This window comes from Catharus ustulatus, chromosome 4 (assembly GCF_009819885.2).
Source record: "Catharus ustulatus isolate bCatUst1 chromosome 4, bCatUst1.pri.v2, whole genome shotgun sequence".
In the NCBI taxonomy this organism is placed as follows: Eukaryota; Metazoa; Chordata; class Aves; order Passeriformes; family Turdidae; genus Catharus; species Catharus ustulatus.
In genome coordinates, this window is record NC_046224.1 from 73,224,750 (window position 1) to 73,252,321 (window position 27,572).

Consider the following 27,572-nt stretch of genomic DNA (forward strand, 5'->3'; position numbering starts at 1 on the left):
CGCTGCCGTAGGAGCGGGGGAAGCTCCGTCCCTGCCTGCCACCGCGGGGCAGCGCCGACCCGGGGTGACCGAGCCCAGGGGCAGCGGCGGCCGGCCCCGAGCTGCAGCACCGTGCTGGGCCACCTGGCCTCGTCAGCGGCCCCTAGCGGGCCGAGCCTGCACAGCCTTAGCTCAGCCAGTAAACCCCGCCCTCCCGCGGTTCTGTTACTAATTGCACACGGGTCCTCGCTGCGAACGGCAGAGCGGCTTATATTCAGGTGCGGCTTATCTATGGACAAAAACCGAAATGTTTGCCAACACTCAGAGATGCGGCTTATACTCAGTGCGGCTTGTATTCGTGAATTTACTGTACTCTTTATACTGACTAAACCATGCCTGTCAGAACTACGCTTGTGTACAGAATATCAGAGATTGGGGTTTTGCCTATGGCACTGCCTGGACAAAATCCTCCTGTGAGTTTGCAGTGCACAAAATGTGAGGGCTCTCTTCTCTGAAGGAACAGCTGAATATTTACCACTCCTTGGCTCCTAGCCCTTCAGGTTCTCAGAGAAGTTACATCAGGCAAAGCTCAGATAACATCAGGATTTGTGGGAAGTACAAATTTCCAAAAGCTTTTCCAAAAGGAGACCTGATGTCTGTTTATTTTCTAGGATCAGTATTAATTATGTATTTTCGCCTCTTGCTTTTCTGCATCCTTCCTCATATAAAAATGTCTTTCTATCCTTTATTCCCTCAGTGATCATTCTTTGCTCCTTTGCCTGCCTAAAGTGCATTTTGTGTCCCTTCAGTCAGTGCCACACTGGTGCAAGCGCTGGGAACAATTTCCTCCTTTCCCAAACCAGTGAGGGCTGCTCTGACTTTTGTCTCTGGGAGAAGATTTTGGATCTTGAAGCAGAATAGACAGAAGTATTTTCAGAGCAGGTTGAGGGAATTCCCAATTTCAAACCTTTTCACTGCCAGAATCATGCCACTTTGCACATAACATCCTCTACCCACTTTCAAGGGAATCTAGAATATTCTTGGGAATTAAGTGGAAGGAGGCCTTGGGGGACCAGTTATTTTAATTTCACTGGAGGACAGACTGTGAACAATTGCTGGGGGAGGCTGAACATGAAAACTGAGCACTTATGTAAGGAGAAAAAAAGTATATTTTTTAATCTACTTGGATATAAGCCTTGCTACACAAGCTAGAAAAATCAAGTGTAAGAAGCGTAAAACAGGATTTTATTGAGAGATATGTTGGAGGTGGCTTTGCTGTTTACACTGAAATGCTTAAGAGTCACCCTTTATGTCTAAGGATTTGTAATTTACAAACTACTTATTAGATAAGAAAGAAAATCTCATTTTTGTGAAAGAGGGAGGGTACTGATTTGAAAGGATCATCTACCTGTGTATGTGCCAGTTTCTCTATTCAAGTAAACAGTAACTTATGTTAATATGTTATTATAATACCTATACTGCCTCTAATACTGACAAAAGATATTGGCTTTATTTCCACATCGGTTTATTCACACAGCACAACATTCACCACTCTCTAGCTGCTCCACTGTGCTTTGCTTGCACAGCTTGCAATCACTTTTGAGTCAACAAACACCCAGCCAGAATGTTATTTTTCTACTGCCCACCAAATCCTAAGTAGAAAAAAAAGGAATGAATAGGAGCAAAACTGTATTCACCATTTAAAATTTTCATTGGAGGTAATTTGTACTAGCTCTTTGAAAGACAGACAAATGAAAAACAATAGATACTCCAGCACCGAGGCTTTGATCAAATTTACAAGCAAATAATTTCCCATATATATGCTGCCAGCAGTTTCTCTCACTTAAAATCTATGCTCCACTTCAAAACATGTCTTTTTTAAACATAATTTTAAATTTTTTCCCTGAACATAAGGTTTTCCCTCAAGTAACAGCCAGCAGTGAACTGCAGCCAGGCAACACACTGCAGAGGTGAGATACCAATGGTATTTCAAAAATTACTACACCTAAAAAAAAAATGGTGTGTTCTCAAGCTAAGAAATAAGACAACTTATTAATGGGTTAGGATTGGGCAACTCAGATGAACACCAAGAGAGGAGAAGTACCTGAAATTACAAACTTTGCATTAAAAAAATCTGCATTGCACCTCTTTTAAGTGAGTTGGAAGCATGCTGGTGACTTGCTGTAGAATGGATGGGATGATTTACAACAATGGGGAGGAAAGAATAAATCATTCAAACTACAGCTCAATGTGGCACTCACTGCAATACCTCAGACACAGTCTCTGCTTTACCATCCCCAGTGACAAGCAGAAGAATTAGGAGTTTTGGACACACCAAATGAATGTTTCCATCTAAGCTCAATGTTTCTCTGAAAAGCTTTGATTTTGATGAGCATTGTAAAAAAGTCAGTGAAAAATTCCTTTCTACTGTACATTACTCTGTCAGCCTCCCACCATTGATGCAATATTGTGAAACATGTCTCTGAATACTTTTACACAGCAATAAAGGCCTTTCAGAGATAAAATTCAGTTCTTGTAGCCTGATTTTCTTTCTGAAACAAAAAATAAGGTGCTGAACTTTACCAAGCAGTGTCCTGTGTATTTGACAGACACCACAGAGAAAGCTAAAGGACAATTCAGCTTTTTCCCTTTCTCTTGACAGAGATGCCTATGGCTTGTATGACCCATTGGGAGGAAGAATTTTACAGAATTTAGATTTGGAAGGAATCTTAATTCTTTTAGATTCACTGGTCACTTTCTGTTGTTTAATTCAAGGTTCCAACATCATCAGTTCCAACCAGAAGGGCTTTTTGCCAAGAAAACACAGGAGACAATGTGAGACAATGATCCCTTGAATAATTCTCTTACTTAGAAGGAGGTTACTACAACATCACAGCAAAAGAGCCACACAAAGACAACTCCTCTGACAGCTCCTCCTTTCTTCTCTCAAAAGGTTTTTAATTTGGGCACCATCCAAATGACATCATTCTCATTACAGACTAATATACCATGGAGAATGGGTGAGCATTCTGAAAGCAGTTAATAGTTAGGGAAATATTTTCAAACAACAAGGCTTTATGAGTTTCATCTAGAAATGATCATCATCTGCAAACACCTAAAAATACTGAAATATTGTAATTTTGCACTGTTATCCTGACAGGACCTTTTATCAATCCTTGCCCTCTCCTGCTCAGAAATATTACATTTTACTCTAGTTTATTTCTTTCTTTATTTATTTTAAAATGTCTTAATAATTATATTTGTGTTTACATTAGGCAATTATTTTCTAAGAAAAAGTACCCAAAATTGAAGAAAAATTAAAAAGTCATTTTCTGCTAAATCATGAACTGATGTAACATATTCAACAACGTCTAATTCATTATTCTATTTCTTCTAATGTTTTAGGCATTTAGGCAACGGTCCAAGGCCTGGGTTTTATGCTGGTGGAGAGTGATGACTAAACCTAGAAACATTAATCACAGAAAACACACAACTGACTGCAACATTAACCTACCAATAACTCATTACACTGGATGTCCTGTGTCCATTTGAAGCCTCTCTCTTTTTATTCATACTTTTCCTAAAGTTCTCACTGCCAGTGTTCAGAAATAAGAATGATTCACAAAACTCCAGCCTGTCAGACCAGGCTGTGACCAACAGCTTAACTGTAAATTGGAACTCCAAACATATCAGTCTAAGGAAATCAGGGCCTGAACCGCATTTATTCAAGTCATGAGGCAAAAACTTTGTGTTCCAAGAAAAATGGATTAACAACAACTCTGAGGTACCTCAAGACAAATTTTGTCAAGAATCAGTTCAAACAGCTGTAGTTAAAACACAAAATCTTGCTAAGATGGAAAGACAAAAAGAACTATAACAGAGCAAGACTGAGGCTTTGTCTTTACAACATCATTGCAATCTGCTTTGGGAAATTTGCATCATCCTTAAATTGCAGCTCTTACTGTTATTTATGATTTGGACATCTCAGATCATTGAAGTTGGCCACTCATTATTAGCCTAGCCTAAAGAAAATTTCCATGTAAAAAAGCTACTTCTAGGATTAGATTCAGGCATCTTTTTGCAGTAGCTTTTCACAATTAACAAAAATAAAAGTCAAAATAATTCCACATCCTTCAAATTCATGACTGAACATTATCATGAAGTGATGGAGATAGATGAACGTTTTCTCAAAAAATATCCTGACATTACTTTTCTGGCTTACATCCCTCTGGGACAAGCTAAGATTACATGAGGTATCCATCAGGAAAGATTTTGGCTCTCTGTTTTGTTTTTGAAAGAAGCAACAATAAAACATTTTTAATAGTAAAAAAACCCAAGAATAATTTCTCTGCTCTGAATCCCTCTCTGCTCTCCCAGAGCTGCTCAGCTGCTCAGGGGAGTCATTGCACCCATCGCATCCAGCACCAGAGACAAGAGACCACCACAGTGCTCCGTGCCATCCTTCCACAGAGCAGATCCAAAAGGCAAACCTATCTTTCATGTTCAGCTACATTATTGGAGGGGTCAGGACAGATACAACTTGAAGGTCACGGGGAGTTTTCTGGCATAGCTGAAAAACCAGATTTGTCAGCTCCAGAATTTTTAACTGCAAAAGGAGCCAAATGCAAAATAAATCAAACAAACTGTGTTTGGAAAAACAATGTACTGAAAAACTTTTTCCTTAGTGCTACCTTATAAATCATGGAGCAGCTAAAAGAATTAAAGCTTTGCAGAGCTCTGTCCCATTTTCCAGTTTATCTTTGGAGTTCTAAGGCGGGTCACTTGTGCACATGCACAGTGGTGTGGTTTTTCATTACAGTAACATGCACTAATAACTGGCATTTACAGACGTTTTATGCTTCACTTGACAGTGCTAATCCTCCTCGAATATGACTTTTGGCCTGGAATTTCCTTTGTTCCAAAGGTGGGACACACACAGAGTTATCTCTGTGTTCAGTAACTTATTTAGTGCACTGAATATTTGCCTGCACCAATAAAATTAATGATGCTTCACTCCATGCTCACACTGATATATGGGTACCTCACCTCTTCCCTTTTGTGCTTGCACAGGATTTGGAAAAACACCCAGCATTCCTGGATCTCTCAACATTCAGGAACACATCCACTCTACCAAGACACTAAAATAATTAAAAACAAACACACTCACAACCATGTTACTTATGTCCTTTGTCAGGGACTCACCAGATTTTCTCATATTCACTAAATTACAAAATGCATAATAACTTCGTGCTTTATTAATTTTTAAACAGATTTCTTTTTTAAAAAGCTGTAATTTTTAACAGCGTGGGAAAACTAACTCCCTCTTTATATTTTAAATGTTAAAATGCCATACTTAGATTCTTTGCTAACTTTTCCCAGCCATGTTTCCAATTTGATTTTTTAATTCTTTAGAACTTATTTTAATTTTTGTTTTTTGTTAGAATTTTGAAAGTTTAAAATGTAGCCTTGCCCCACAGTCCTCTATTCCTCCAGCTAGTGCCTCTTTTTATCAATTCCAGCTGAGGTCAAAGACAGCTCACTCCTCTGTCTTTAGAGATGGCAAAAAGTGACTCTAAAATACCAAGTATTTTTCCTAAAATGTGTTTAATTAAATATATGGTTTTGATGATTTAAATATACAGTTTTCTCACTAAGTCTATCATTACTAAAGGTCAAACCCAACAGATGTTATTTTTCACAACAATCTCTTTATTCCATTTGAAATCATATTTTTCTAAAACTGGAGTTCTGAGAAAATGGAAAGTCTGTAAATTAGGAAACAAAATAATTATCTGTATGCTGTACAAGGCAATAACGCAAGCTAATAATGAAGCCCTTAGCACAGAAGTTGGCTGAATCATTATCTCACACAAATAAGGCTCTAATGGTGTCATTTACTGGCCCCATAAATAACTAGAGAAAAAAGTCTCCAAAGGACTGGTATTACATAAGCAAGAATTATGATTTCAGAACTAGAATCCCAAGCTGATGTTGTCTGCAGTCCAATGATCACATCAAGTACTCTGAATTCCAAGGAAATTCACAATCACCACCTAGTTGGATCAAATCTATACATTGACTGGCTATTCCTATACAGGTCTAAAGTTACACATGATTGAATGCTTCTTTAATTCTGGTCAGAATTAAGGAAGGACCAAATTAACACAGAAACAAGAACAGGCATCTTTTGTATTTACATTTATGTCATTTCAATGGCCTGCGGTTTTCAGCCTGCTCTGCACAGCTATTTAGGAAGTTCATTTAATAATTAGCAGACTCAGTAACTTCTGACTGTCAGAGAAAGATACAATAATGCAGGAAGAAAAAGATCTGGAGGATGGTCATCTGTTTAATGTTCAGATAATTAAGAGTGTTGAATAAATGAGTATCTGCCTGATTTATTCCTTTTTCTGAACTCTTTAAGTTATGATTATGGTTAACATAGACATACTGTTAACATGGACCAGTTTTGACATTAAAAGCATATTTCCTTTTGGAAAATATGAAGTAATTGTTCCAGTGCTGGAGTTCTGAGTGAAACACTGGTAATGATTTTTGGAAAGAAAGTATTGAGGTACAAACCTCCCAAGAGCAGAAAATGTAACTGGGGCCTTTTTAAACTTTTATACATTGCTATGTTCTTTTTGCTTTTTATAGTTCTTTTCTGTGTATATAGAAAAAAAAAGCCATGAAATCAATAGTCTGATTCACATTGTTTCCAGTGTGCTGGCTTCCACTGAGTTTTTTTTTTAATCTCACATTCTTACTTTTCTACAAGATGTGGACTTGGAAAAGACAGAAGACTACTTGTCAGTCAACCTGCAGTTCAGAAATGCCAAAAACTGGGAAAGTTCTCTGAAGTTTAAGTGACTTGCAAGACAAGCTACAAAAGGAGATTTTGTCTTCAGCAAGGTTTTCACCTGACTTTTTCTTTTCTTGAGCTCAGCAAACCAGATTCTCATGCTCTGGCAGAATTTACAAACACTACCACTCTTCCATGAGGATGGAACCGGCTCCCTAGCACCACCTTCAAGCAGCTGCCACACTTCCTGGAGGACACCAGGATACTTTTCCCCATTATTCAATCTTCCTGTGGAAGGCAACCATCTGTGAAACATTCTCCTGGCCACCTGCTGCCCCAGCCAGCTGTTCCCATTCCACACTGCAGCTGCCACCTGTGACAGCAGCAAAAAGCCAAAAACACTCAGGCAAGGGGGAAACCAACTGGCAGCATGCCAGGTGGATTAAAGCTCCAGCACAAAAGCTGACAAAAACCCACCTGTGTGTGAAACATCAAGGAGCAAGGAAATAAACAGTGGTTTTCAGCCAGCAGAAGGGCCCAAAAGGGCTCAGCAGGTTTCTTTTCCCTAAAATAACTTTTTGTGCTTTGCTAAAACCAGTTTAGCTCCAGGGAATGGGGGAAACTTGATGCAGCCTTCTTGCCTCCCAGGAACTCTGGTGAGACTAGCATCAGAGAGAATGTCTGGAAGGAAGTGGGATAATTCTCCATGCCTCATGTAAATTTGGAGGAAAATAGGGATTTGCACTGGAAATTACAGAGGAAGAAGACTGCAGAAAATCACTTTTCTTCTGAGAAGGAGAGGAGTTAAAGACACACAAACTAATGATGTTCCCCTGTCCATTGAACCCTAGATATCGTTTCTAATTTCACAGGAAAACTACCAGCTGTTAGGGCATATTTTAGAACTCCAGAATGGATATTTTATATCCAGTATAATTAAGCTAAATATTAGTAGAAATTGTCTCAGGCACATTTCAGGCACTGTCAAAAAACGGCTTGCTAAATGTGGTTCCTCTTTATTTGAAAGATATGCTCATTAAGCACATTATCCTACTCATTTCAGTAAAACAAACACATTAATAATTCTGTTTTATCCCTACTAACACTTCCAGAGACCATGCAGGTATGAAAGTATTATTTATGCTCTTCCCAACCCCACACTTTATCAACCAAATAACTACATTTCAAATTGTTTTCTTTCCTTTGCAGGGAGGAAAGCTTTGGTTTAAGGGATCTGAACCAGTTGAACTGCAAATGAAAGCTCAGCTCATCCATCATTACTAAAGATGGGAAAAAAAAAGAAGAAAAACACACAAGAGTTTGATTTCAGATCACAGGGCAGATGTAGAGACATCAGAAAGCCAAATTCTTTCTCAGAGAGCCTTGAGATAACAGCACAGCAAACAGAATAATTCAATAATACAATAAGAGGATCCCTTATGTTAGAGGTACGTGGTAAATGGCAATTTCTGCCAGGCCTGATACATCTCCATAATCATGACGAGGAACTGTTGGAAACTCTACCATCACAATTCAGACTGATATAAAACATGGGTGAGACATTTTGACACACATGGGAATTCTGAAAATTTCAGGAGAGGTCAGGGAAATCACAAAATTTGCTAGCTTCCTTTGAAAGTGAACCAGTGCTTGTAAATTTTGGGGAAGGCTATTTTTGGCTCAAACAAAAAAGATGCTGAAAAAAACCAAACGGTATCCTACTTAAGGGAGCAGAACTTCTCCCTCTTTGTCCTGCCCAGGAGCAGAATGAAGGCAGGGATAAGTGGGTTTTTATACAAGTTATCCATACCCAGTGCTGAAAGGGAAGGAAAAAAACTTCGTTTTTCTGTTGATTTTGTACCAAAAGAGGGTTTATCACCAATGGAATCATGGATAAATGTCACTGTGACAGAAAATTACTGTGGTAGCAATGATGAATGGTCTTACCAGTAAAGCTGGTGGGCTACTTGGATGCTCTGCAGAGAACGATTCAGCAGGAGTTTCACCAGAGGGCTTTCAAGACTCCACTCAAACCTGAGCACCTTAATAGAAAAAATTGTAATAAACATCAATTTCATGCAAAACTAGTCAGAAAGAGCCCAATGCTTAGTTTGAACAAAGCAATCAGACACATGGAGTTTGCTCTGGCAATACAATGAGCAGAGAAGCTTCAATTCCCAAGGATCTACCACCATCTGTGAGACAGACAGACAGACAGACAGACATCACCCTGATTGTGTTAACATGCATATAAATATGCAGCTTGTCTTCCCCCACTTAAATCTATCACTGCTATATTTATTTTTTTATCTGATTATCTGGTTTGGAAAATAAACTTGTTTTAGAACAGAAGCTGTGGAAGGTGAGAGGTCACAGCATTTTGTGAATGCTGTAAAGCTGTGAAGGTTCTGCTGCCTCACAGTAGTGGATTACATGGATAAATTCACAAATGCATAGAGATATCTCTCTAGATAAGCAGATACACAAACACAGAAAGGAACCCTGAGAAACTCTGCAGTGTGGGTAGTGGGTCATCCCAAAAGTATTCGATGAAGTTATTGATCTGGACTGAAGACTTCCTTGGCTATCAATTTCCTCCTTACCTGAACCAGCTGTGGGAGGTATTCTAACAATTCATCATTTGACACATTTTCTATTTGCTGGACTGCTACCCTGCGAATATCTTGATCTGGAAAACTAGAGCAAAACAAACAGGTATCATTAAGAGCTACCAGACCACTGCAACTCTCCTGAGCTCTCACTGATATAAAAAAACCTGATTTTCTCTCAAAATGGAACTGGAAAAAATCAATTAATTTGCTTTATTATAACAAGAAACACATCATAGATGACTTAACTGAATTGACTGTTACAGTGCTACACTGGGGGAAAAACACCAAAAAAACCTAATCTTCAAATACCTTTTTGAATTTGAACTACCACATACTATAATTTCCCAAAATATGAAGCAAATTACAGATCTCTTACTGCTCTTTCTTACCTGAAATAGGAAATGGTCGTGGAGACTTTCAGTTACCAGGGTTGCCAGAAGGGGCAGAAATGTCAAGCAAAGAAATGTCAAACAGCACCACTGCCAGCTGGGTGCTGTTCAGAAGAGCTGGTGGGCTTTGATTCAGTTCCCTGAGGGTGAGCACCTGCCCCAGAGAGAGCAGTGAATCCCCACCCTCTGAGCTGATGTGGCTCTTGGGAGAGACCTCTCATTTGGCAGTCTAGGCACACAAACAAAGAGATGATTAAAGGACAAGGGCTGTTCTGTCCATTCACCCTGAGGAAAGTCCTTTGAAATCAGACCCTTCAAGAGATGTCACAGGCCAAGAGTGTCACTGCTTCAAGAGCTCAGCACTAGAGAAAACAGACTGCTGTCTTTCCACCTTCCCACCCAGCATCTTTTGCTAATAATACAGAAATAAAAATCCAAAGTGAAACAGAGGAGGCAGTTCCATATTTGCAGCAATGACCAGTTGTTGCTATCAAGATCAAAAGAGAAATTGTAAAGCTAAATGCTCAGCAGTATAATGGCACCTGCTGCTTGAATCTTGAGCTTCTAAGTTCAATAAAACCAGCTGAAGCAGAACAGTATGTACACTTTGATCAGAGAATTAACTAGAGGCCATCTAATAAAAATGGGGATATTTTGATTTTAAAAAAAAAAGGTAGAAAGTTGGACCTGAATAAAAAATGGTTTTATTCAAGGTTGCAAGCAGCTGCAACCTGTAAGACTTTCCAACACCCTTTAGCAACTCAGGTCTGGTTTTGCTATTCTGTTATGGCACATATTTAGTGATGTTTCTGATATGGTTTATCATTATTTATATAATGGCAAGAGGGCCTCGATGGAGAGAGGAGGAATGCATTATAAATGAATTCTCATCCTAGGCCCAAATTAGATCTTTTGCAAGGCTTATTTTTTTTTACTTATTTATTCTAGGCAACATATTAGGAATGAGAAGTTGTCACTTTAATGTCCACACAGCTATTTAGAACAAAACGTATTTGAAGGAGGACTACATATTAAAAAAAAAAAAATCCTTACATATCATCCTATTTTCTAATTATGGAACTGCTCCAAAGGGTTGTGTGCCAAGCATGTGCAGATAATATGGAAATGAGTCTTTTTCCTTTCCTCTTCTTGCCTAGTTCAACTGAGCTGCTGAGCAGTGAAATATACTCTACAAGGCACAGGGTGAAGCAGAAAAATGTTATTACTTAGTTACAGCTTGTCCTTACCAGCAGCCAAGATCTGAGCACACCAATGCTATGAGGAGAAAAACTATTTTTTTTTCCAGCTAGACAAAGAATGAAAAAAATTATTTTAATCCCAAACTTTCCAGAAAATTCAGCAGCTAACATTTGATTTGTTTAGAGTTGATTTGACGTAAGTCAAAACCAGGGCTATGTCTAAGTTACCAGGAGATGTGATTAGGGCAATGACAGGCACTGGGGTGAAATATCTGCAGGGCAGTTTGCTTCAGGAAATATGGCTCTTGTCATTCTTTTTGAATGAGATTTTGGTAATTTGTTGGTCTTGGTGACTAAAGTGTTTCCTTCATCTTGTAAATCTTGAGGTCAGCTTGAGGCTTAGTTCAGTCTTTTGAACAGAATGGGCAATTAGCATAGTTTTTTAGCTACTTGACAATTTTTTAATCCCTAGATGTAATAGCCATTGCTTTTTTTGAATGTCATTGTTGTTCAGAGCCACAGATACAAGTACATTGAATTTGTATTTAAATATTGTACACAGGCAAAGTATTCAATTCCATTTGTTTTCCCCCTTGCATTTGTATTTGAGCAAACATTTAACATCCTCAGAAACACTGGAGTTAGAGCAAACACGTATGAACTCCACTAGTATTACATGGTGCTTATGCTTTTCACACTTGCATACATCAGTTTTTTTCCTGCAAGCCAATAAAAGGTTATGGTTTAGAAGGAGATCTGAGTAAAAAAACATCCCTTCACATGCCTGCAAACTATGCTATTTTTCAGTCTGGTACTTAATTAGGGCTGGAAGGGTTGTTTTTTTGTTTTCTTTTTCCAGTGATAAATCTTGCAAATGTTTGAGTTGCACCAAATCTGATTTTAGTAATCCATAAATTAGTCTTAATTAGAGGACAAAATAATTGTTTTTTTGACTCTAACTCAATTCAAGAGTAATCACTTCAGGCCTAAGAAAAAGAGCTTTATAGTTTGGATATTAGAGGAGAGCTGATTTTCAGGGCTTGCTGCAATGAATATGCAATTATTTATTTACATCTGCTGAAAATTCTGCAAGAAGTGAGACAACTCTATCACAACAAATTCAATATTCCAGTCTTTAAGAGGATACTCTTCAGAAAGAGGAGCTCATCAGGAGCACAGCCTGTCTACATCAATTTTTTGAAGGATTTGAACTGACAGAATTCCTGACGTGGGTTCTGGCTATGGCTTCAGAGAGGTAGGACCTTTGTGAACTCCTGTTCCTAGCTGCTTTATGGTCACCAAAATATCTGAGAATTTAGCTAAAAAAAAAAAAAACCCATCTTAAAATGAAATCTTTTAGCAGTGCTTGTAAGATTCTTTTATTGCATAGTTTCTAAATGGTAACTGTCATCCAGGTGTAGGTTTCCAGTCACTTGTGGTTGGGTTTTTTCCTCTCAACAAACAACCTATTGGTCAATAAATACTTCATTGAATAGAACCACTGTGTTGTGGTTCTAGTCTCTGTGACTAGAGCAAAGTGCTCCTTATTTATTTCCCTGGCTGCACTGTAATATCTTGCAGCTTTCTTCTTTTGGACACTTTATTTGTTCTCTCTCAGGGCAATGAGTACTCCCCAACAGAGCCCATGGCTTCTTACATATTTGTTCCAGGTTTACACACATCAGAAACATCACAGGCTCTACCAAAAAATAAACAATATGTAAATTATAGTTTTTGAGTTTAGTTCTCAGTTACACATCACACTATGTAGGACTTCAGATGTCCCCTTCTGATGTCCCCTTGTCTCACAATTTGGATTCTCCTAAGTTATGAAACTGTTTTCCCCTCATTAAACACTCATCCATTAAACTCAGCACACCTTCTGCAGTTTTGTTCTTCCCTCTCTGCATGGTGACAGTGATTGACAGCCACCAATTTTTTGACTCCTAAGTAGATTATTAGATCTCCCTTGAAACTTGAAGATGTTTTTGTAAAAGTTGAATTTTGAGCTGGATGAGGATATATCACGATTTGCTTTAGAAATAAGGACAGCTTGCAGTCTTTGATTCCTTTTGTACAGGTAGCCAGTCAGGGGTTATTTGTCTAGCTGTACCTTTCAGCTAAATCAGATTCACACAGAAAACTAAGCACTGCTGAGGTGCCCTGTGGATCTGTGAAATTCTCTTGAGATTTCAGCATCTGCCAGTGATGAGCTGACTGCAAATGAGGAATAGATGTGCATTTCATTTTTAACAGTTTTACTATTTTAATTTTATTATGCTACCTCAAACAGCCCCATGCTAGAATATATTTGTCAGGTAAGTGAAACTGCTCAGTTCTCTACATTTTCTGGCAAATTATGATCTCTGAAGAGAACAATGAAGCCTTTCACAGGCCTTCTTTTAAGGTAGAGGCTTGTATCATACCACTGACTCCTGCATTTCCCTTTGCATTTTAAGTTCTGTTGCATTTTCAATAATGAAAAACTTCAGTCCGTGAAATTCATGATATTAAGTCTGGCAGAAACAAGGAAATCTGAACTAGCAAACCAATTGGAATGAGAATAACAACTGAAAACAAAAAAACCCTTTGAGTGGTACAGGATATCATGTCATTGATGGATGCAGCTGGGACAGGAGAGAAACTATGGAAGAAATGTTTAAAAGAATAGACAGGGAAGTTTTTTGAGGTAGTTTAAGTATTTTAAAAACAATTTGACGGGAAGAGGGAAGAAACTACTAAAAAGACTAAAAGAAATAACAGAAAGATAACAAATACCATCAGTAAAAAGGACACGGAATTTTCATATATATATTTTAAAGAGAAAATTCACTCTTCATTGTGAGAGTTCAGGTGAACACTTCCCAACCCCACACATTGCAAAGGTCAGGGTATATTCACTGGCTTTTGCTTTGGCTGATTGATTGGCAGATAGATCTGTTAAATTTACTCACAGAAAATATCATTTAAGTGATGCTCACAGAGATTTTCTACAATAAATTCTGACTGAAATAACTAAGAATAAGTTTAAGATGTCATGGAGACCATATGGTGTACCATATCCTAGGACAAGAGTAGGAAGAAGTTAACAAAAAGAAGTTTCCATTTGAAACCTGTATGATCTAGAAGGTTCTTCCCACCCCAGAGACAAACTTTTCTGTTACGTTAAAACTGAAGATTAAACCATGGAAAACATGACTATTTAAATTAAGCTTCCTGACTAGAATGCACATTTATGCACAGAAGGCATGCAATATTCTACACAGTTGTCTATTTGTTCTACTACAGCATTCTGCTGTACTACCTCCATATTTATTGCCAAGAGAACTAAAAATGGTTAAAAGTAGTTTAAAAATATATATTCATCATATGCCTCTGCTTAAAAAGAGGACTTGTTTGTTTCTAGCAATGCATACATCTCCACCAAAGTTATCACTAAATTTCATGTACAGTAAATTCACGAATACAAGCCGCACTGAGTATAAGCCGCATCTCTGGGTGTTGGCAAATATTTCGGTTTTTGTCCATAGATAAGCCGCACCCGAATATAAGCCGCTCTGTCGTTCGCAGCGAGGACCCGCGTGCAATTAGTAACAGAACCGCGGGAGGGCGGGGTTTACTGGCTGAGCTAAGGCTGCGCAGGCTCGGCCCGCTAGGGGCCGCTGACGGGGCCAGGTGGCCCAGCCCGGTGCTGCCGCTCGGGGCCGGCCGCCGCTGCCCCTGGGCTCGGTCACCCCGGGTCGGCGCTGCCCCGCGGTGGCAGGCAGGGACGGAGCTTCCCCCGCTCCTACGGCAGCGGCGGCGGGCGCGGTCAAAGCACCCCGCCTCCTCCCCGAGCTGCGGCAATGGTGGCGCGCACTTCCCACCCCCTCCCGGGCCGCAGCAATGGCGGCGCGGGGCTCCCGCCGGCTCCCCGAGACGTGGTAATGGCGGCGCGCACTTCCCCCCCCCTCCCCGGGCCGCGGCAATGGCTGCGCAGGGCTCCCGTCGGCTCCCCGGGCCGCGGCAATGGCGGCGCGGCCCCCCCGAGCCGCGGCAATGGCGATGCTTCCCCCCCGTTGGCTCCCCGGGCCGTGGCAATGGCGGCGCCCCCCGCCCCCCCCCCCCCCCCCCCACCTCTCCTCCCCGGGCCGCGGCAATGGCGGCGCCCCCCCCCCCTCCTCCCCTGGGCTACGGCAGAGGAGGGAAGAAGAGAGCTCTCCCCGCCCCCCGTGCTGCCTGCAGGGAGCCAGGGCAACACGGTAACACTGTAACAATTGCGAAATGCCGGCTTTTACTGGCCGGTGCTTGGCTCGGCACTCTGGCTGGCACGTCTGGGGTTGTAAATGTCAGAAAATTATTTATATATTAGCCGCACCCGACTATTAGCCGCACTTCCGGGTTTCCACCAAAATTTTTGTCAAATTGCTGCGGCTTGTATTCGTGAAATTACTGTATATTAAGCATAAGCAGTTTGAAAGTTTTATCAGTAATGTGTTATGTACATCAAAGTATCAAATTAATTGTGTTGCTTTGTTCTTATCTTATTTCTTTGCCTAAGCCTGTGTTTTCTCTCCATATTGATGCTTACCTACAGTCAAGTAACAAGACGCAAACAGACAAGGTATGCTCTACTCCTATCTGGTTTATAAATACTGTGCTGGGCATTGTGAGCTCCAAGGGAACGTTTTAAATTCAACTTTTACTGAAACAATGACAATCTGATTCAACAATTATAAATCTGTTTGGCTTTCAAAGGTATAAGAACAAAATCTTTCTTCGAGGTGTCACATTTTATTGTGATTATTGGGTGGATATCTGAACCACTGAAATGCAATAGCCATTCTGCTACAGAAAGTGAGAATCAAGAATAATACTGTGGCAGTCATAGGCTGAGAGATACGATAACCAAAACTGTGTCTGACACCACTGATTTGGATCATGGTTTTAAAGGAATGTCGTCTCCTGTCCAGCTGCCCTGACACAATTAGAATTCAGCAGGAAGTTTCGAGGTAAATCTATAAGCCTAGCAGGGAGGTTACATCTTTACCTCCACAAGCTGCTTCAAAAAGTTCTCTCTTCAAAATGTTTGCAGCCATACATGGTGCTGGAAAAAAGACACACCTTCCATGGCTGTTTCCTAATTCTAGCTCAATTTCCTCATTCCCAGCCATGACACCTCACAAGGTTAAAAAAAAAAAAAGGCAGAAGAAGACATTTGCTGGTTTGATTGGTTTGGTTAATAAATATGCTTGGACTTTCCTTTGCAGTAACTTGAATAGCAAGATAACCTGACTAAAAATCCCCAATTACAGTTTTTCTAACCATACACAAAACATTGGCCTGCTAGCAACACATCATACACGATGGCACTGCTAACCCTGCTTTGGTTTCTTTCTGTCATAAGGAAACTCTCTGAGTGAATAAGTGTACTTGTGTTATTTCCCTAGCTAGTGTGCCATGCAATGTGGATACAGCAATAGAAACTCTAACTCACTAAAGCTTGGCTTTTTACCAAACTCAACAAGCAAAATCAACAACAAACTGCATGGAGCACCAAGAAGCTGCTCTGAGTAGGAGGGACCATCTCTATAACTTCTGCCTTAAGGATAATTTTATATTTCAAGTAACAGCTGATAACCATCCTGCCCTGAAATTAGAGGTAAGAGTGTAAAATCTTTTTCTACACTTCGACCTCCCATCCTCTCCATCGCATCTTTATTGATTAAAGAAACATTAATGGTTTTTAAATTCCTTTCTGTAAGCATTGGCTTCTAGAGCTCTAAGAATCAATGCACTTGTTCTGAGTACTGGATTCAAGGTTGTAAGTGAATTTATCAGTGAAATGTACCATGATTGTGTTTTCCATTTAGGAAAGTTCTTTTTTTCCACTGCATGAATGCACTACATGTTGTCATTTGCCTGCCTTAAGGGTTGCCTGCAAAATGGAAGAGCATAAGCAAGAGAGACACACTCAAAGAACAAGAAACATCTATTAAAGGATATGTTTAACTGTGAGGTAAACAGAACAACCTAGAAATTGCACAAAGTTGCAAAATCCAGTTCAGATTGCTGATAATGGGGCTTGATCTGATGGCTGTGATACCTCTCCCTATGCTCTGTGACCCTGCCTTCTAACCCAGGCTGTGAGGAAGCCTCTCCAATGGTTTTCAATCCTCTGTCCTCACCAATGGGTGTTTGATTTTAATCATCAGCACACATGCTGCTTTTTTTGCTCTGAGAAGAAGGATAGTTTAGTTTGCAAGCCAAGGCTTGCAGAAGTGATTTTGACAACCCTTTTTAAAGAGTACATGCCTGCAGCACAGATTCAGGTTCTCCTAAAGACACTTCACACTGAAGTTACACCAAGGAAAGCATCCCGAATCTGGAGTGACTCTTGATCTCTTTTATGGCATTGATAAACTGGGGTGCATAGAAATAATGCAGCATAGAACTAAGATGCAGGTCTCCTTGCTTTAGGATATAGTGTAAGCTGAATATTTATGCAGAATCAATTTAAATTTGGAAAAAAATCGTAGAAGAAAAATGTAAGAGGGCTCTTGCAACAACAACAAAAAAATCTGTCTGAGGAAGTCTCTGAGCTGCAGATTACTGAAAGCTGGGAGAGAAGCAGTGTCACTATGTTTGCCCATTTTCACTGTGTTCCTGGGTAGCTGTTGCTGTTCACCACTGCAGAGAGGATGCACTACACTGACTTTTGGGCTGATTCAGTGCAGTTGCTCCTATCAGCAATACTTGTAGACAAAGATCAGCTCTAATTCATTCTCCTTACCCACAGTTTGATAGTGATGGTAACATGAATATGTGAAGAGCATTTATTTTATATTCTGCTCATGTTTTATATGAACTTGGATCTTTCAGCCGTGTCTTAGCAATCACAAGAAATCAGAGAGCTGTTTCGTGGATGATAGAAGTTAGGAACTGAGTTGATGAGTTGTCAATGCCAAACATGAAACAGGATAGAGTTGAATGAATGTTCAAAACCAGCTCAGTTAAAGAGCCTGTGATCCAAAGTCAGTGAGGGTAAGGAAGGTTGGACCCTAGCCAGTGTTACTGTACTTTTTTCAAAATTATAGAAAACTGAGAAATAGAGAACTAAGAGAAGAAACTTCAGAAATCCATTTATATGGAAAGTACTCCTCTCATTTAACCCACTCTCTCAATTTGCATATATCCATGTGTCTCAGCAGTTAAATCAGTGACCCAGACATTTTTGAAACTAGGAATCTTTAAGGAAGTGTAATCTCTGTGTTTCTGAAGTCAGCTTCCCAGTCGTTCATGCATCAACAAAATATTGTGCATATGAGAAGGACAGATTTTTGTTAAGAGGATTCTGTGATCCGGAACTCCTTTCTGCAGTATTAACATGAAGCAAAAAAATCTGGATTGATACTATCTTCTGTGAGAAACTAAAGAGACAATCCATCTAAGATCATGATCAGGAGAGAAGCTCTTGTTCCTTGGCACAACTCAGGTGCCAGCCACTCCCCATGGTGGCATAAGGACAAAAGGATGACATTGTCTCTTTTCCATGCCAGCAATCTTTGTGTAGCCAGAATGAGCAATGGGTACACTGCACCTGATGCACACTGAGAAGCTGGGGGACAGGCTGAGCAATATGAAGTACTCCCTGAAGTACCTGAAAGGACGGATACTCTGCACCACACCCTCATGCAGAGCTGCATCTTCAAAGAACAATCAAGCCCTTCACTTGCAGAAATACCACCCAGACACAGAAACAAAATTGGGCAAAAGGTCTGATCTAAAAGCTTGGCATGCTCTGACAAACCCTATTACATTTTCTTTCAACTCTGAAGGTTGGAAGACAACACACTGTCCAGATACTCTTTTCTACATGGATCTTTGATAAATTAGAATTGGATCTTAATAATTTAGTAATGATAAATAACAATATTATGCTCCAGAATCTGATCTGTCAGGATCCTTGCTTCCGGCATTCCCACTACACATGAAAAAGACATGCATGCAAACGTGAAACTGCTAATAGTTCAGATAGAAACCTGGAATACAAGTATTCTTAGGAAATTGCATCCAGAGAAAATAATCAGGTTTAGATTATTAAATATCTATTTTTAATAATATGGCAGTAAGTGTATCAAGTCACAGTATATTTCCCAAGTAAAGCTTAGAGGAGGTTTATTTTTTTTCCAAAGGTACAGCATGAAACTGAGATTGCAGAACTGGTGCAACTTGTGCTTACCCAAGACAAGCAACGGCTTGATAAAACAAATTTGCTCAAGCATTTCATCTGCATGTGTAATGTTTTTACAGGTCACTTAATGCAGAATACCTCCCAAGTTTTTGGAGGGAATGCAACTGCTGACACAGGTTCTGTCCCCTGAAATGTATGTTACATCATGGGTAGGAATATCTCCAGCATCAGGAAAGTGTCCTGACAAACAACCAGCTCCCAGTGCAAGGAGTTGGGGTGGAACAAAAAGCACCACAACACAATTTATTCAACTGACTTCAAAGTTTCATCCAATCTGCTTCAGAATGATAGGTTACACGTGGGATTGTGTGTATTTACATAGATTATTGTATGATCTAGAGACATATTCCAGTCCTCCCTATCTCCCATTGTTCACCTCATGTCTGTACAGTAGTTTGAATTTATGGAGTGCTATGTAAGTGCTAAGTATTTGACTGATCACCTGTTACCAGAAACTGCCTGAATCTGTTCTAGAGAATGAAATTCTCTTTCCATTATCCTGAGAAATACAAAACCTTCTCAGCCAAGAAGACATGACTGGCACACACAAGAGCTGCAGCTCTTTTTTCACTTTGACCCAGAGAGAAACAAAAGCACAGCCAGTGAACCAAACCTGGACAGTGTGCAGAGCAAACTGAATTAACCAGGATGTGATCCTGCTGTTTATCCTTATTTCCTACATGGGTCATTTTCCCTTACCTGAAAGTCAGCAGCCCAAGTGCCTCTAGAGGGTTGGAAAATTCCCAGTTCCTCAGCAAGGTGTGCATTTCTGACACTGTGGTGCTGTCCCAGCTGGGGGCACTGCCCAGCACCAGAGGGAGGGAGCATGTCTGGTTATTGCAGCAGTAGCGATAAAACCACAAAATCCTTCTCTGCTGCTCTGAGAGTCTGGAAAAGAAGATTAGAAATGCAGTTTGAAATTAAAACCACCTGAAGCTTTGTGTTGCAACAAACTTTATTGTACAGAGGGGCCAAGTCACACAGTACATTGCTTTTCAGCTAAGTACATGTTTTCCTTAGGGTGGGATATCATTTTCTGCAGACCAGCTTTTATAAGAAAAGTGATACTTATATTCTGGATCTGTCAGCCTTAGGTCATGTAAAAATGAAGTGTCAAAAGACACCCACATATATATATGATTATTTCACATTCCAAGCACTTTCAATTTTCTTCTCTGCTGTCTCTATTGTTGGTGGTTGTTTGTTTTACTGGTTGGATTTCAGTACAGTTGACACTGGGTAGATTATTGTTACATCTGTCTGCTAAAAATTATCTCTAACTTTCATAACTAGATATACAACACTGCAAGTCACAGCTTTTATTCCTGCCCTTGCTTTGACCCTTTAATGCAGGTATGTCTATTTTTAACATATTTGCTTTTACAATAATGTTTAGGCACATCTATGTACATACCCAAAAACAAACATGAGCACAGGTACACACATGCAAGCTGATATGAATTTGGAAAAGGGAAGAAAAACTCCAAGGAATGTCTATATTTGTTTGGAAAATCTAGCTTGCCATGCTTTACAGTACTCAAAAAAAAAAAAAAAAAAAAAAGGATGCAATATGCCAGACTCCTCACAGAGATGTTAGATATCTAAATGTCATATTGATAAAATGGTCAGTCATCACACCATATTTCACCAGGTGAGAAATGCCTCAGAATAATTTCTGCCTTATATCATCTGATTTGTCAACAATTCCGAAGTCTTTGCCTCATGCATATTAAATCTCAGGTTTTGACACATCAGAAAACAGGGAAATATATTTCCCTGGAGAGACAAGCTCTGACAATTGCCTTAATTTGATATCAGAGCCTTCAAAAGCAAACTCTGAAAGAGCAAACTGGTCGGCAGTTCATACAAATAATTACTCAAATCAGGAAGAACATTGGTTTTCTTGGTCATATTTGACCAGGTAGGTGATGCATGTAAGTAATAGCATAACACAATTGTGACTTTAAACAAACCTAAATATTTCAGAATGAGGTGTGAGGGATCTAGTAGAAGGCAGTAAGTAAATAGTTTGCTTCCAGACAAGCATTTAATTATCCAGATGTGTAAACAAGGCTCAAAATCCAAGTGTTTACATTCTTTCCAAGTTGTCTTCCTTCTATTTACAATGTTTTGGGACACATAGCAAAAAAAACCAAAATCCAAGCCCCACTCTAACTGTCAAGATTGTGTCATTCACAGCTCATAGCAATTAGTTCCTTTGGCTCTGTAGGCACTAGAGAACTTTTTTCCTTTGCAATTTTGAATTGCCAAGTGTTTAGGAATAGAGAGCAGCAGCACAGAGATGGGTGTGTTTTTTCCTGAGTGAATGTTAATTTCTTCCCTTTGGGAGAAGAAGCTCATAAATGTATGCAGAGGATGAACTTAACTGTGATACCAACACTAACTTTCAGTAATCCGTTCAAGAAAAGTGTCATTGTGGTAATGACTTCAAGAAACAACTCCAGAATTCATAGCATGTCTTCTGTGACAATAGAGAGATGCTTTTGTGATCATGTGAAAAAGTCACACTCAGAAAAAGAGATAAAAGTAGGCCTAAAACTTCATTGCCTGTCTGGTTATCTTATGCATTTGGATGACATTCTGCAGGACAGTTCAGCTAAAGGACTTCTTTTAAATGATAACTCTAAGCAGACATTTCAGCTTTCAAACAGCATCCTCCAAACTAGACAATCTATTGTTCAGATTAAAGCAGCTAAAGCTTCTACTGAGCTTGCAAAGGGAGATAAGAAATCAATCCTTGTATCATGTTTTCTAAATAACAGATTTCTCCCTCTGACTTTACTCACAGGCAATGCCATTTCTTTGCATGCTTTGAAGATCAGAGATGAAATGAAAGGGTGGGTGGAGTAGGAGTGTCCTAAGTTTTGATTTTAACTTTCTTAGTTGTAACAAAAGTTTATATAGACATCTAATAAGACATTTAAAATGGTTAAAAAAAATTGCATACATATAGGATCTCAAGATTGGTATGCAAATAAGGGCATCTCTTTGCCTCAATAGGGTTAAGATGCTATTTTAACCTCTTTTTTTGATAAAAATTAGGTATATGGTTTTTTTAGGTAGTGATGTATCTAAATTTCCCTTCATATGAGATATATATTAAAAGATATAGCTTTCTATAAAATACAGCATAAAACTTCTCTCCCTTTTAAAAAATGAATTAAATTTAAAAACCCAAAAACTCAAACCACCAACATAGAAATCAGCATAGAAAAATCTTCTTAACAGATACATCATATCCCACTGAGAGTGCTGAATTAAGTTATTTAGTTATTGCACAACTAATGCCCCTTTTGACCTTTGACGGAGGATTAATTCACACAATTAACTGCCATTAGTATAATGGCTCTCTGTCAGCACCTGGGTTCCAAATTCCACTCTGATTACACCCAAAATTATTTTATGCAGTACATAATCCTAATTGGTAGTACAACATTCACATAGCAGAGAATACTAATTTTCCTCACTTCAGAGTGTTTTATTCCACCTTCTGTGAAAGCTGAACTTTCCATATTTCTTTCTTTGCTTGTAACTTGAAGCAGATTTTTCAGAAGCCATTTCCCAGCTCTATCTGAAATGTGAGTGTTTAATAACTAAAGGAGGTAGATTTCCATAGAACCTAAAGGTGTTCTTGCTGATTCTGATACAGAGGTACTGCATTACCTGAAAATCCTGTGTTTTCAGTGAAAAATTTAAAAGTTTCTTGACTCAAAGACATGAAAAGATCTAGTAATAGAAAGGGAAAAAAGAATCTTTTTCTAAACTGGTAAAATACAGTGCTACCTCCAGGGCTGTATTAGGCCTTGCTGTGATCTATTCTTTCATTTATAGGTGTTATTTCTCAAGTCAGTCAAGCTAAATCAGAGGAAAAATTTTGTGTTTAACAAATTGGATACATTTATTTGTGATCAATGGGGTGGGTACAGCACAGCAAGAAGCAGCAGGGCTAGGCTGGGACAACTTACAGCAAGAGAGAATGTTTCTGTGAAAGCCTTGCAATGTGCTCCAGGCACTCCTGGGTTGGCTCTACAAGATCACCTCTTCTTTCTTCAGGTTCAGGTTTAATGAACTCCAGATCAGTTTCTGGGAAGTCGATCTTTATTTTAAAAAAGCAAGAAAAGCAAGAGGGAAAAAAGGTGTTAGTAATGAAAAAAAGAAAGTCAATCTTTATTAAAAAAAAAAAAAAGTAAAAAAAAGACAGAAGGGGTTTAGCAATGTATAATCTCCAACACAAATGTCAATAAATGTTATCTTGGATTAGTACAGGGAGTATACAACGTATGACAAAAAGAAGCAGGGATAAATATTTGAGGATGCTCACTGTATGTAATATGTTACTTAAGTACTTTGGTGATAAAGTCCATCCACAGAAATCAATGGAACCTAACTTTCCTGGGAGAATTTCATCCACCATACTACAATTTTATTAGAACTGCATGATCTCAAAGAAATTTCTTACTTTTTGACTCCTTTCTTTTTTTTAATGAGATTTTCTCAAATGGAAAGCTCATTAATGTAGATTTTTTTTGTTTGTTTTTTGAAAAGTAAGGTTATTTCTGATGTGCAGTTTGTCACTGCAAGATATGGAAATCAGATTCCTGATTTCTCTTCTGGATGTTCAATTTATAAATAAATTGTGCAGCATCTACTAATTTTCCATTCTTACACATGCCTGTCAGAAATTAAGAATGTTTTTTAAGATACAGGAAAGCAAACATGCAACCAAATCTACAAAGCTTAACTTGATAATCTGAGTAGACTTATCTGAAAATTCAGATTGTTCTTCAAAATTCAGCTTAATTTACATCCAGCTTTGGTCTAGTAATGCACACCCAAATATCTTATCTATAGCTACTTTTTAATAAAAGTATTTGATATGCATCACTCTTCTAAAAGTCAACAAATCTAATCTCTATAAAACACTCAGTCACATTTCAAAACTGGATGATCTTTAAGGTCTCTTCCAAACCAAGCCTAGATTTTCTATGAAAATATATATTTATAGCATTTCCAGCAAGTTCACAAATCGTGGTGCTGCTGTATGGCTGGGAATAACTGAAAATGAGGGGGTGTGGGCAGAATGAGAAACCTGTTTCATTTCTTTCAGTACATATAAATTAATAGCCATTTACTGTCTCAACTTCCCTGAATTATTAATGGGGGAGATATTTTAAGCCATGGTCTTTGACTGAACTCAGCCTGGAAAATCCCCATTTGCTTGTCTGTTAAAACAAGGCTATTTTTAGGCCAGGCTCATTTATCTGTATTATCTGCTTTTACATTCCATTTGCTAGAAGACATTAGGATTTTTAATACAGAAAACAATTGGCTTTGTCCTTGGAATATCCAGTTGCTAACTGAACCTGGGAAGGTGGCAAAGCTGCTGTGCAGAACTTTCTTTGATGTGTTTCTTTGAGCAGCTGCAAAGGAAATAAGATTTTGGTTTGGGTGGTCTCCACGAGCTGTGGGAACATCCCTTTTCCATGCATTTTGCTAGAAAACAAGCTTGGCTTTTCTTTCTGGCTGTCTCACCTGCAGTGTGACTGAGGTTGGAGTCTCAGTGCTGCAGATGCCCGGGGTGATCACTATTGTGGGGACTGTGCTGTGCAGAGCCATGCTGAGCAGCACGGTTCCATGGATGAGCCTCCTGCAAAAAACAGGGAGAAACACTGCTTCACTGAATCCCACCAAAGGACATGGAGCTGCAGAGCTTAAAGCACAAACAAAAGGAGAGCAAAACTTCTATGTGGCTAGTACAAATCTGGCCTCAGCCAGGAGAGGTTGCATCAGTGCCACAGCAGCATCTCTGCATTTGCAGGGTTCACGAAACAAACCCCACTCTGCCAAGACATTCTGAGTCAGCTCTGCACTTCACCATTGGCTTCTTGTGTGACAGGGGCTGCCCTTTAAGCCAGGTGTAAAATAAGGATAATACAATATTTATGTATTGAGATTTAATTTTGAGGGCAAATATGGTAGAGACTGAAGCACTGATATGCTGTAAAAGGTGGAGGGAAGCATATTTGTTCCACAAAAAGGAGAAACTCATGGTTACCTACTGCCTCCATAAGGAAGCCCTGATGATTTTATGTGTGGGTGGCAGGGAGGGGAAAATATGATAGGAGAGTCTCCAAAGAGCTGAAAGAAGTTTGAGTGGGATGGTTTGTACCACATGTGCCACACAGAGTTTTTGGACAGATGAAAGGTTATGGTCTGAAGTACCAGTCTGAGCACTACAGCTACAAGGAAGGCTTATCAGTAAAACAGGCATGCATGTGGCCAGCAGATAAGAAACCCAGCCTGATTTGGAAGGTCAGCACAATTCAGTCTGGAGCCTTGAATAAAATCAGAAAGTTTGGGTATAAATTCTAAGCATAACAAACCAACTCAGATTACAGTACTTGAATAAAGGAAGATATAATACACTGGGCTTACCCCTTAATTTGTCAATATCTTAATGAGTAGCGAGGTTAGAAATTTGATTATGTCCAGCACCTTTTTTTTTTACTGACAAATAATTTTCATTAAGATATTTTTAAATACTGTTCGTTCAAAACAACTGAATCTCTAAGAGAGAATCACTGGATTCTGCAGCAGAAAGAGCTAGCCAGGTAAATAAGGGCTGAATGCCTGCCTTTCACCTGAGAGGAAGATGTTAGGAGGTACAAGGGACACCAGATGGACTATTTGATCCCAGCATGAGTTTGCAACATTACTGTAAAGAAAGTATATTTTGAACTGCAAATTGAAATAAATTGCTTAAAGTCAGCTGAAGAAGATTTAAGAAACTCCCACAAAGTGACTGTTATAGTCAACATAAATGAGTATAAACTTGATTCAGGACTAATTTTTCTTTTTTCACTTCTCAAGCTGTTTGTGGTATTAGCACAGACATTTTATTTTATTTTATTTTATTTTATTTTATTTTATTTTATTTTATTTTATTTTATTTTATTGTGAGAACAGAGCTGGGAAGGATAAAGACAGTTATTTTCTCAAGTTTTTTTGCAGCTGTAGGTGCATTTGCAGGGGAATGGAGGCAGAAAAAGAGCTGTGATATGAACAAGATCACACTTGGAGGAAAACAATTGTGTGATATGAAGTCTCTCTCATTTAGGTAATTGATGTAAATGAGGAAGTGATCAATGGTGATTCAAAGAGGTTTTCCTGTGATGTGCACTCAGATGACCTTTAATAAATGAGTTGCATCTCTTCAACTAATCCTTTGTTGACAAAGATTTACATCATAATTTGTACATAATTGGCACTTTTGTTAGAAGGGAGAGGAGTAGCTGAGAACAAATGAATGTGAAGACTAAATTACCCTTTTGAGCTCTCATTACTGCTAATCACTTTGATATTGTGCTGTAACTATGGGAGCCTTTAAAAAAAATACATACAGTGGATTTTTTTCCTGGGAAACCTGTGTAGACAAATATAAGAAGTAGTATAGACCTCAGAGGTGCTGTAGATGTGTTTGAGACCCTTCCTGAGCTCATTAATTAATCTCATTTACACCTAGAACAAACGTGGCTAAAGCCTGTCCAGGAAGAAAAAGAAGAATCTTTGAAGGCAGATGGACTTTTCAGAGATAAAGAAAATTTATTAGGAGTGAAATGTCATGTGAAAAGGCAAAGCAAAACAAGGAATTAATTCACTTCATGGGCAGGTAGGTGTTCAGCCATCTCCAGAAGAACAGGCACAGAAATGGAACAATAACAGCGGCCAAGTGGATGAATGAAACAGGGAAAAGTTGCATAATCTTTTTTAGAAAAAGAAACAGGTGAGAGTTCAGGATCCATTAAAAAGATTAAGGAATTAGCATCATGAGCATGATATCCATAGTGAACAGACAGATTCTTCTCTCTGCTACTTGGTTCTGCTGATAAGGATTTTGTTCCAGAAATATAAAGACACAAAATCAGTTTGCAAGCAATGATTTTAGAGTAAACAACTCAATTGAGGCAACTCTTGGAAAATATTTTCAGGAAGTCAGTTTGATAAGCAAGAATCCCAACACATGTTTGGCTAAGACTACAGTGTATATCCAGCAGCTAATCATGTTATAAAACTGCACACTGCAAGAAAACTGTCGGAAGAGTGAAAGATAACACTAGAATTCAGGAAATAATGTAAATTAAGCAACTTTGAAGTTTGCTAACCAGCTGTTCACTGACAAGTCTTTAGCAACAACAAAAACCCTAAACGTGGCCAAATTCTTGGGGAACATTTTTAGGTATTGTGTGGTTTCAAAATGGGCCAGGTACAAAGAGGAGATTGCAATATAAAATAATAAGTAATATGCTTTAAATGGGGAGCTAGATTTGTTTATATATA

The 27,572-nt window shown here is 39.0% G+C and overlaps 1 protein-coding gene across 1 annotated transcript in view; it reads right to left on the reverse strand.

Annotated features, from left to right (window-relative positions):
- The window catches only part of PIK3C2G (phosphatidylinositol-4-phosphate 3-kinase catalytic subunit type 2 gamma), a 172,038-nt gene that overhangs the window by 96,662 nt on the left and 47,804 nt on the right, over positions 1-27,572 (reverse strand). The window contains exons 13-17 of the mRNA XM_042779210.1: positions 24,768-24,882; positions 23,201-23,331; positions 19,914-20,102; positions 9,385-9,478; positions 8,729-8,823 (exon numbers count right to left, since the gene is read on the reverse strand). Coding sequence (XP_042635144.1) covers positions 8,729-8,823; positions 9,385-9,478; positions 19,914-20,102; positions 23,201-23,331; positions 24,768-24,882 — 624 coding nt within the window. The remainder of the gene's footprint in view (positions 1-8,728; positions 8,824-9,384; positions 9,479-19,913; positions 20,103-23,200; positions 23,332-24,767; positions 24,883-27,572) is intronic.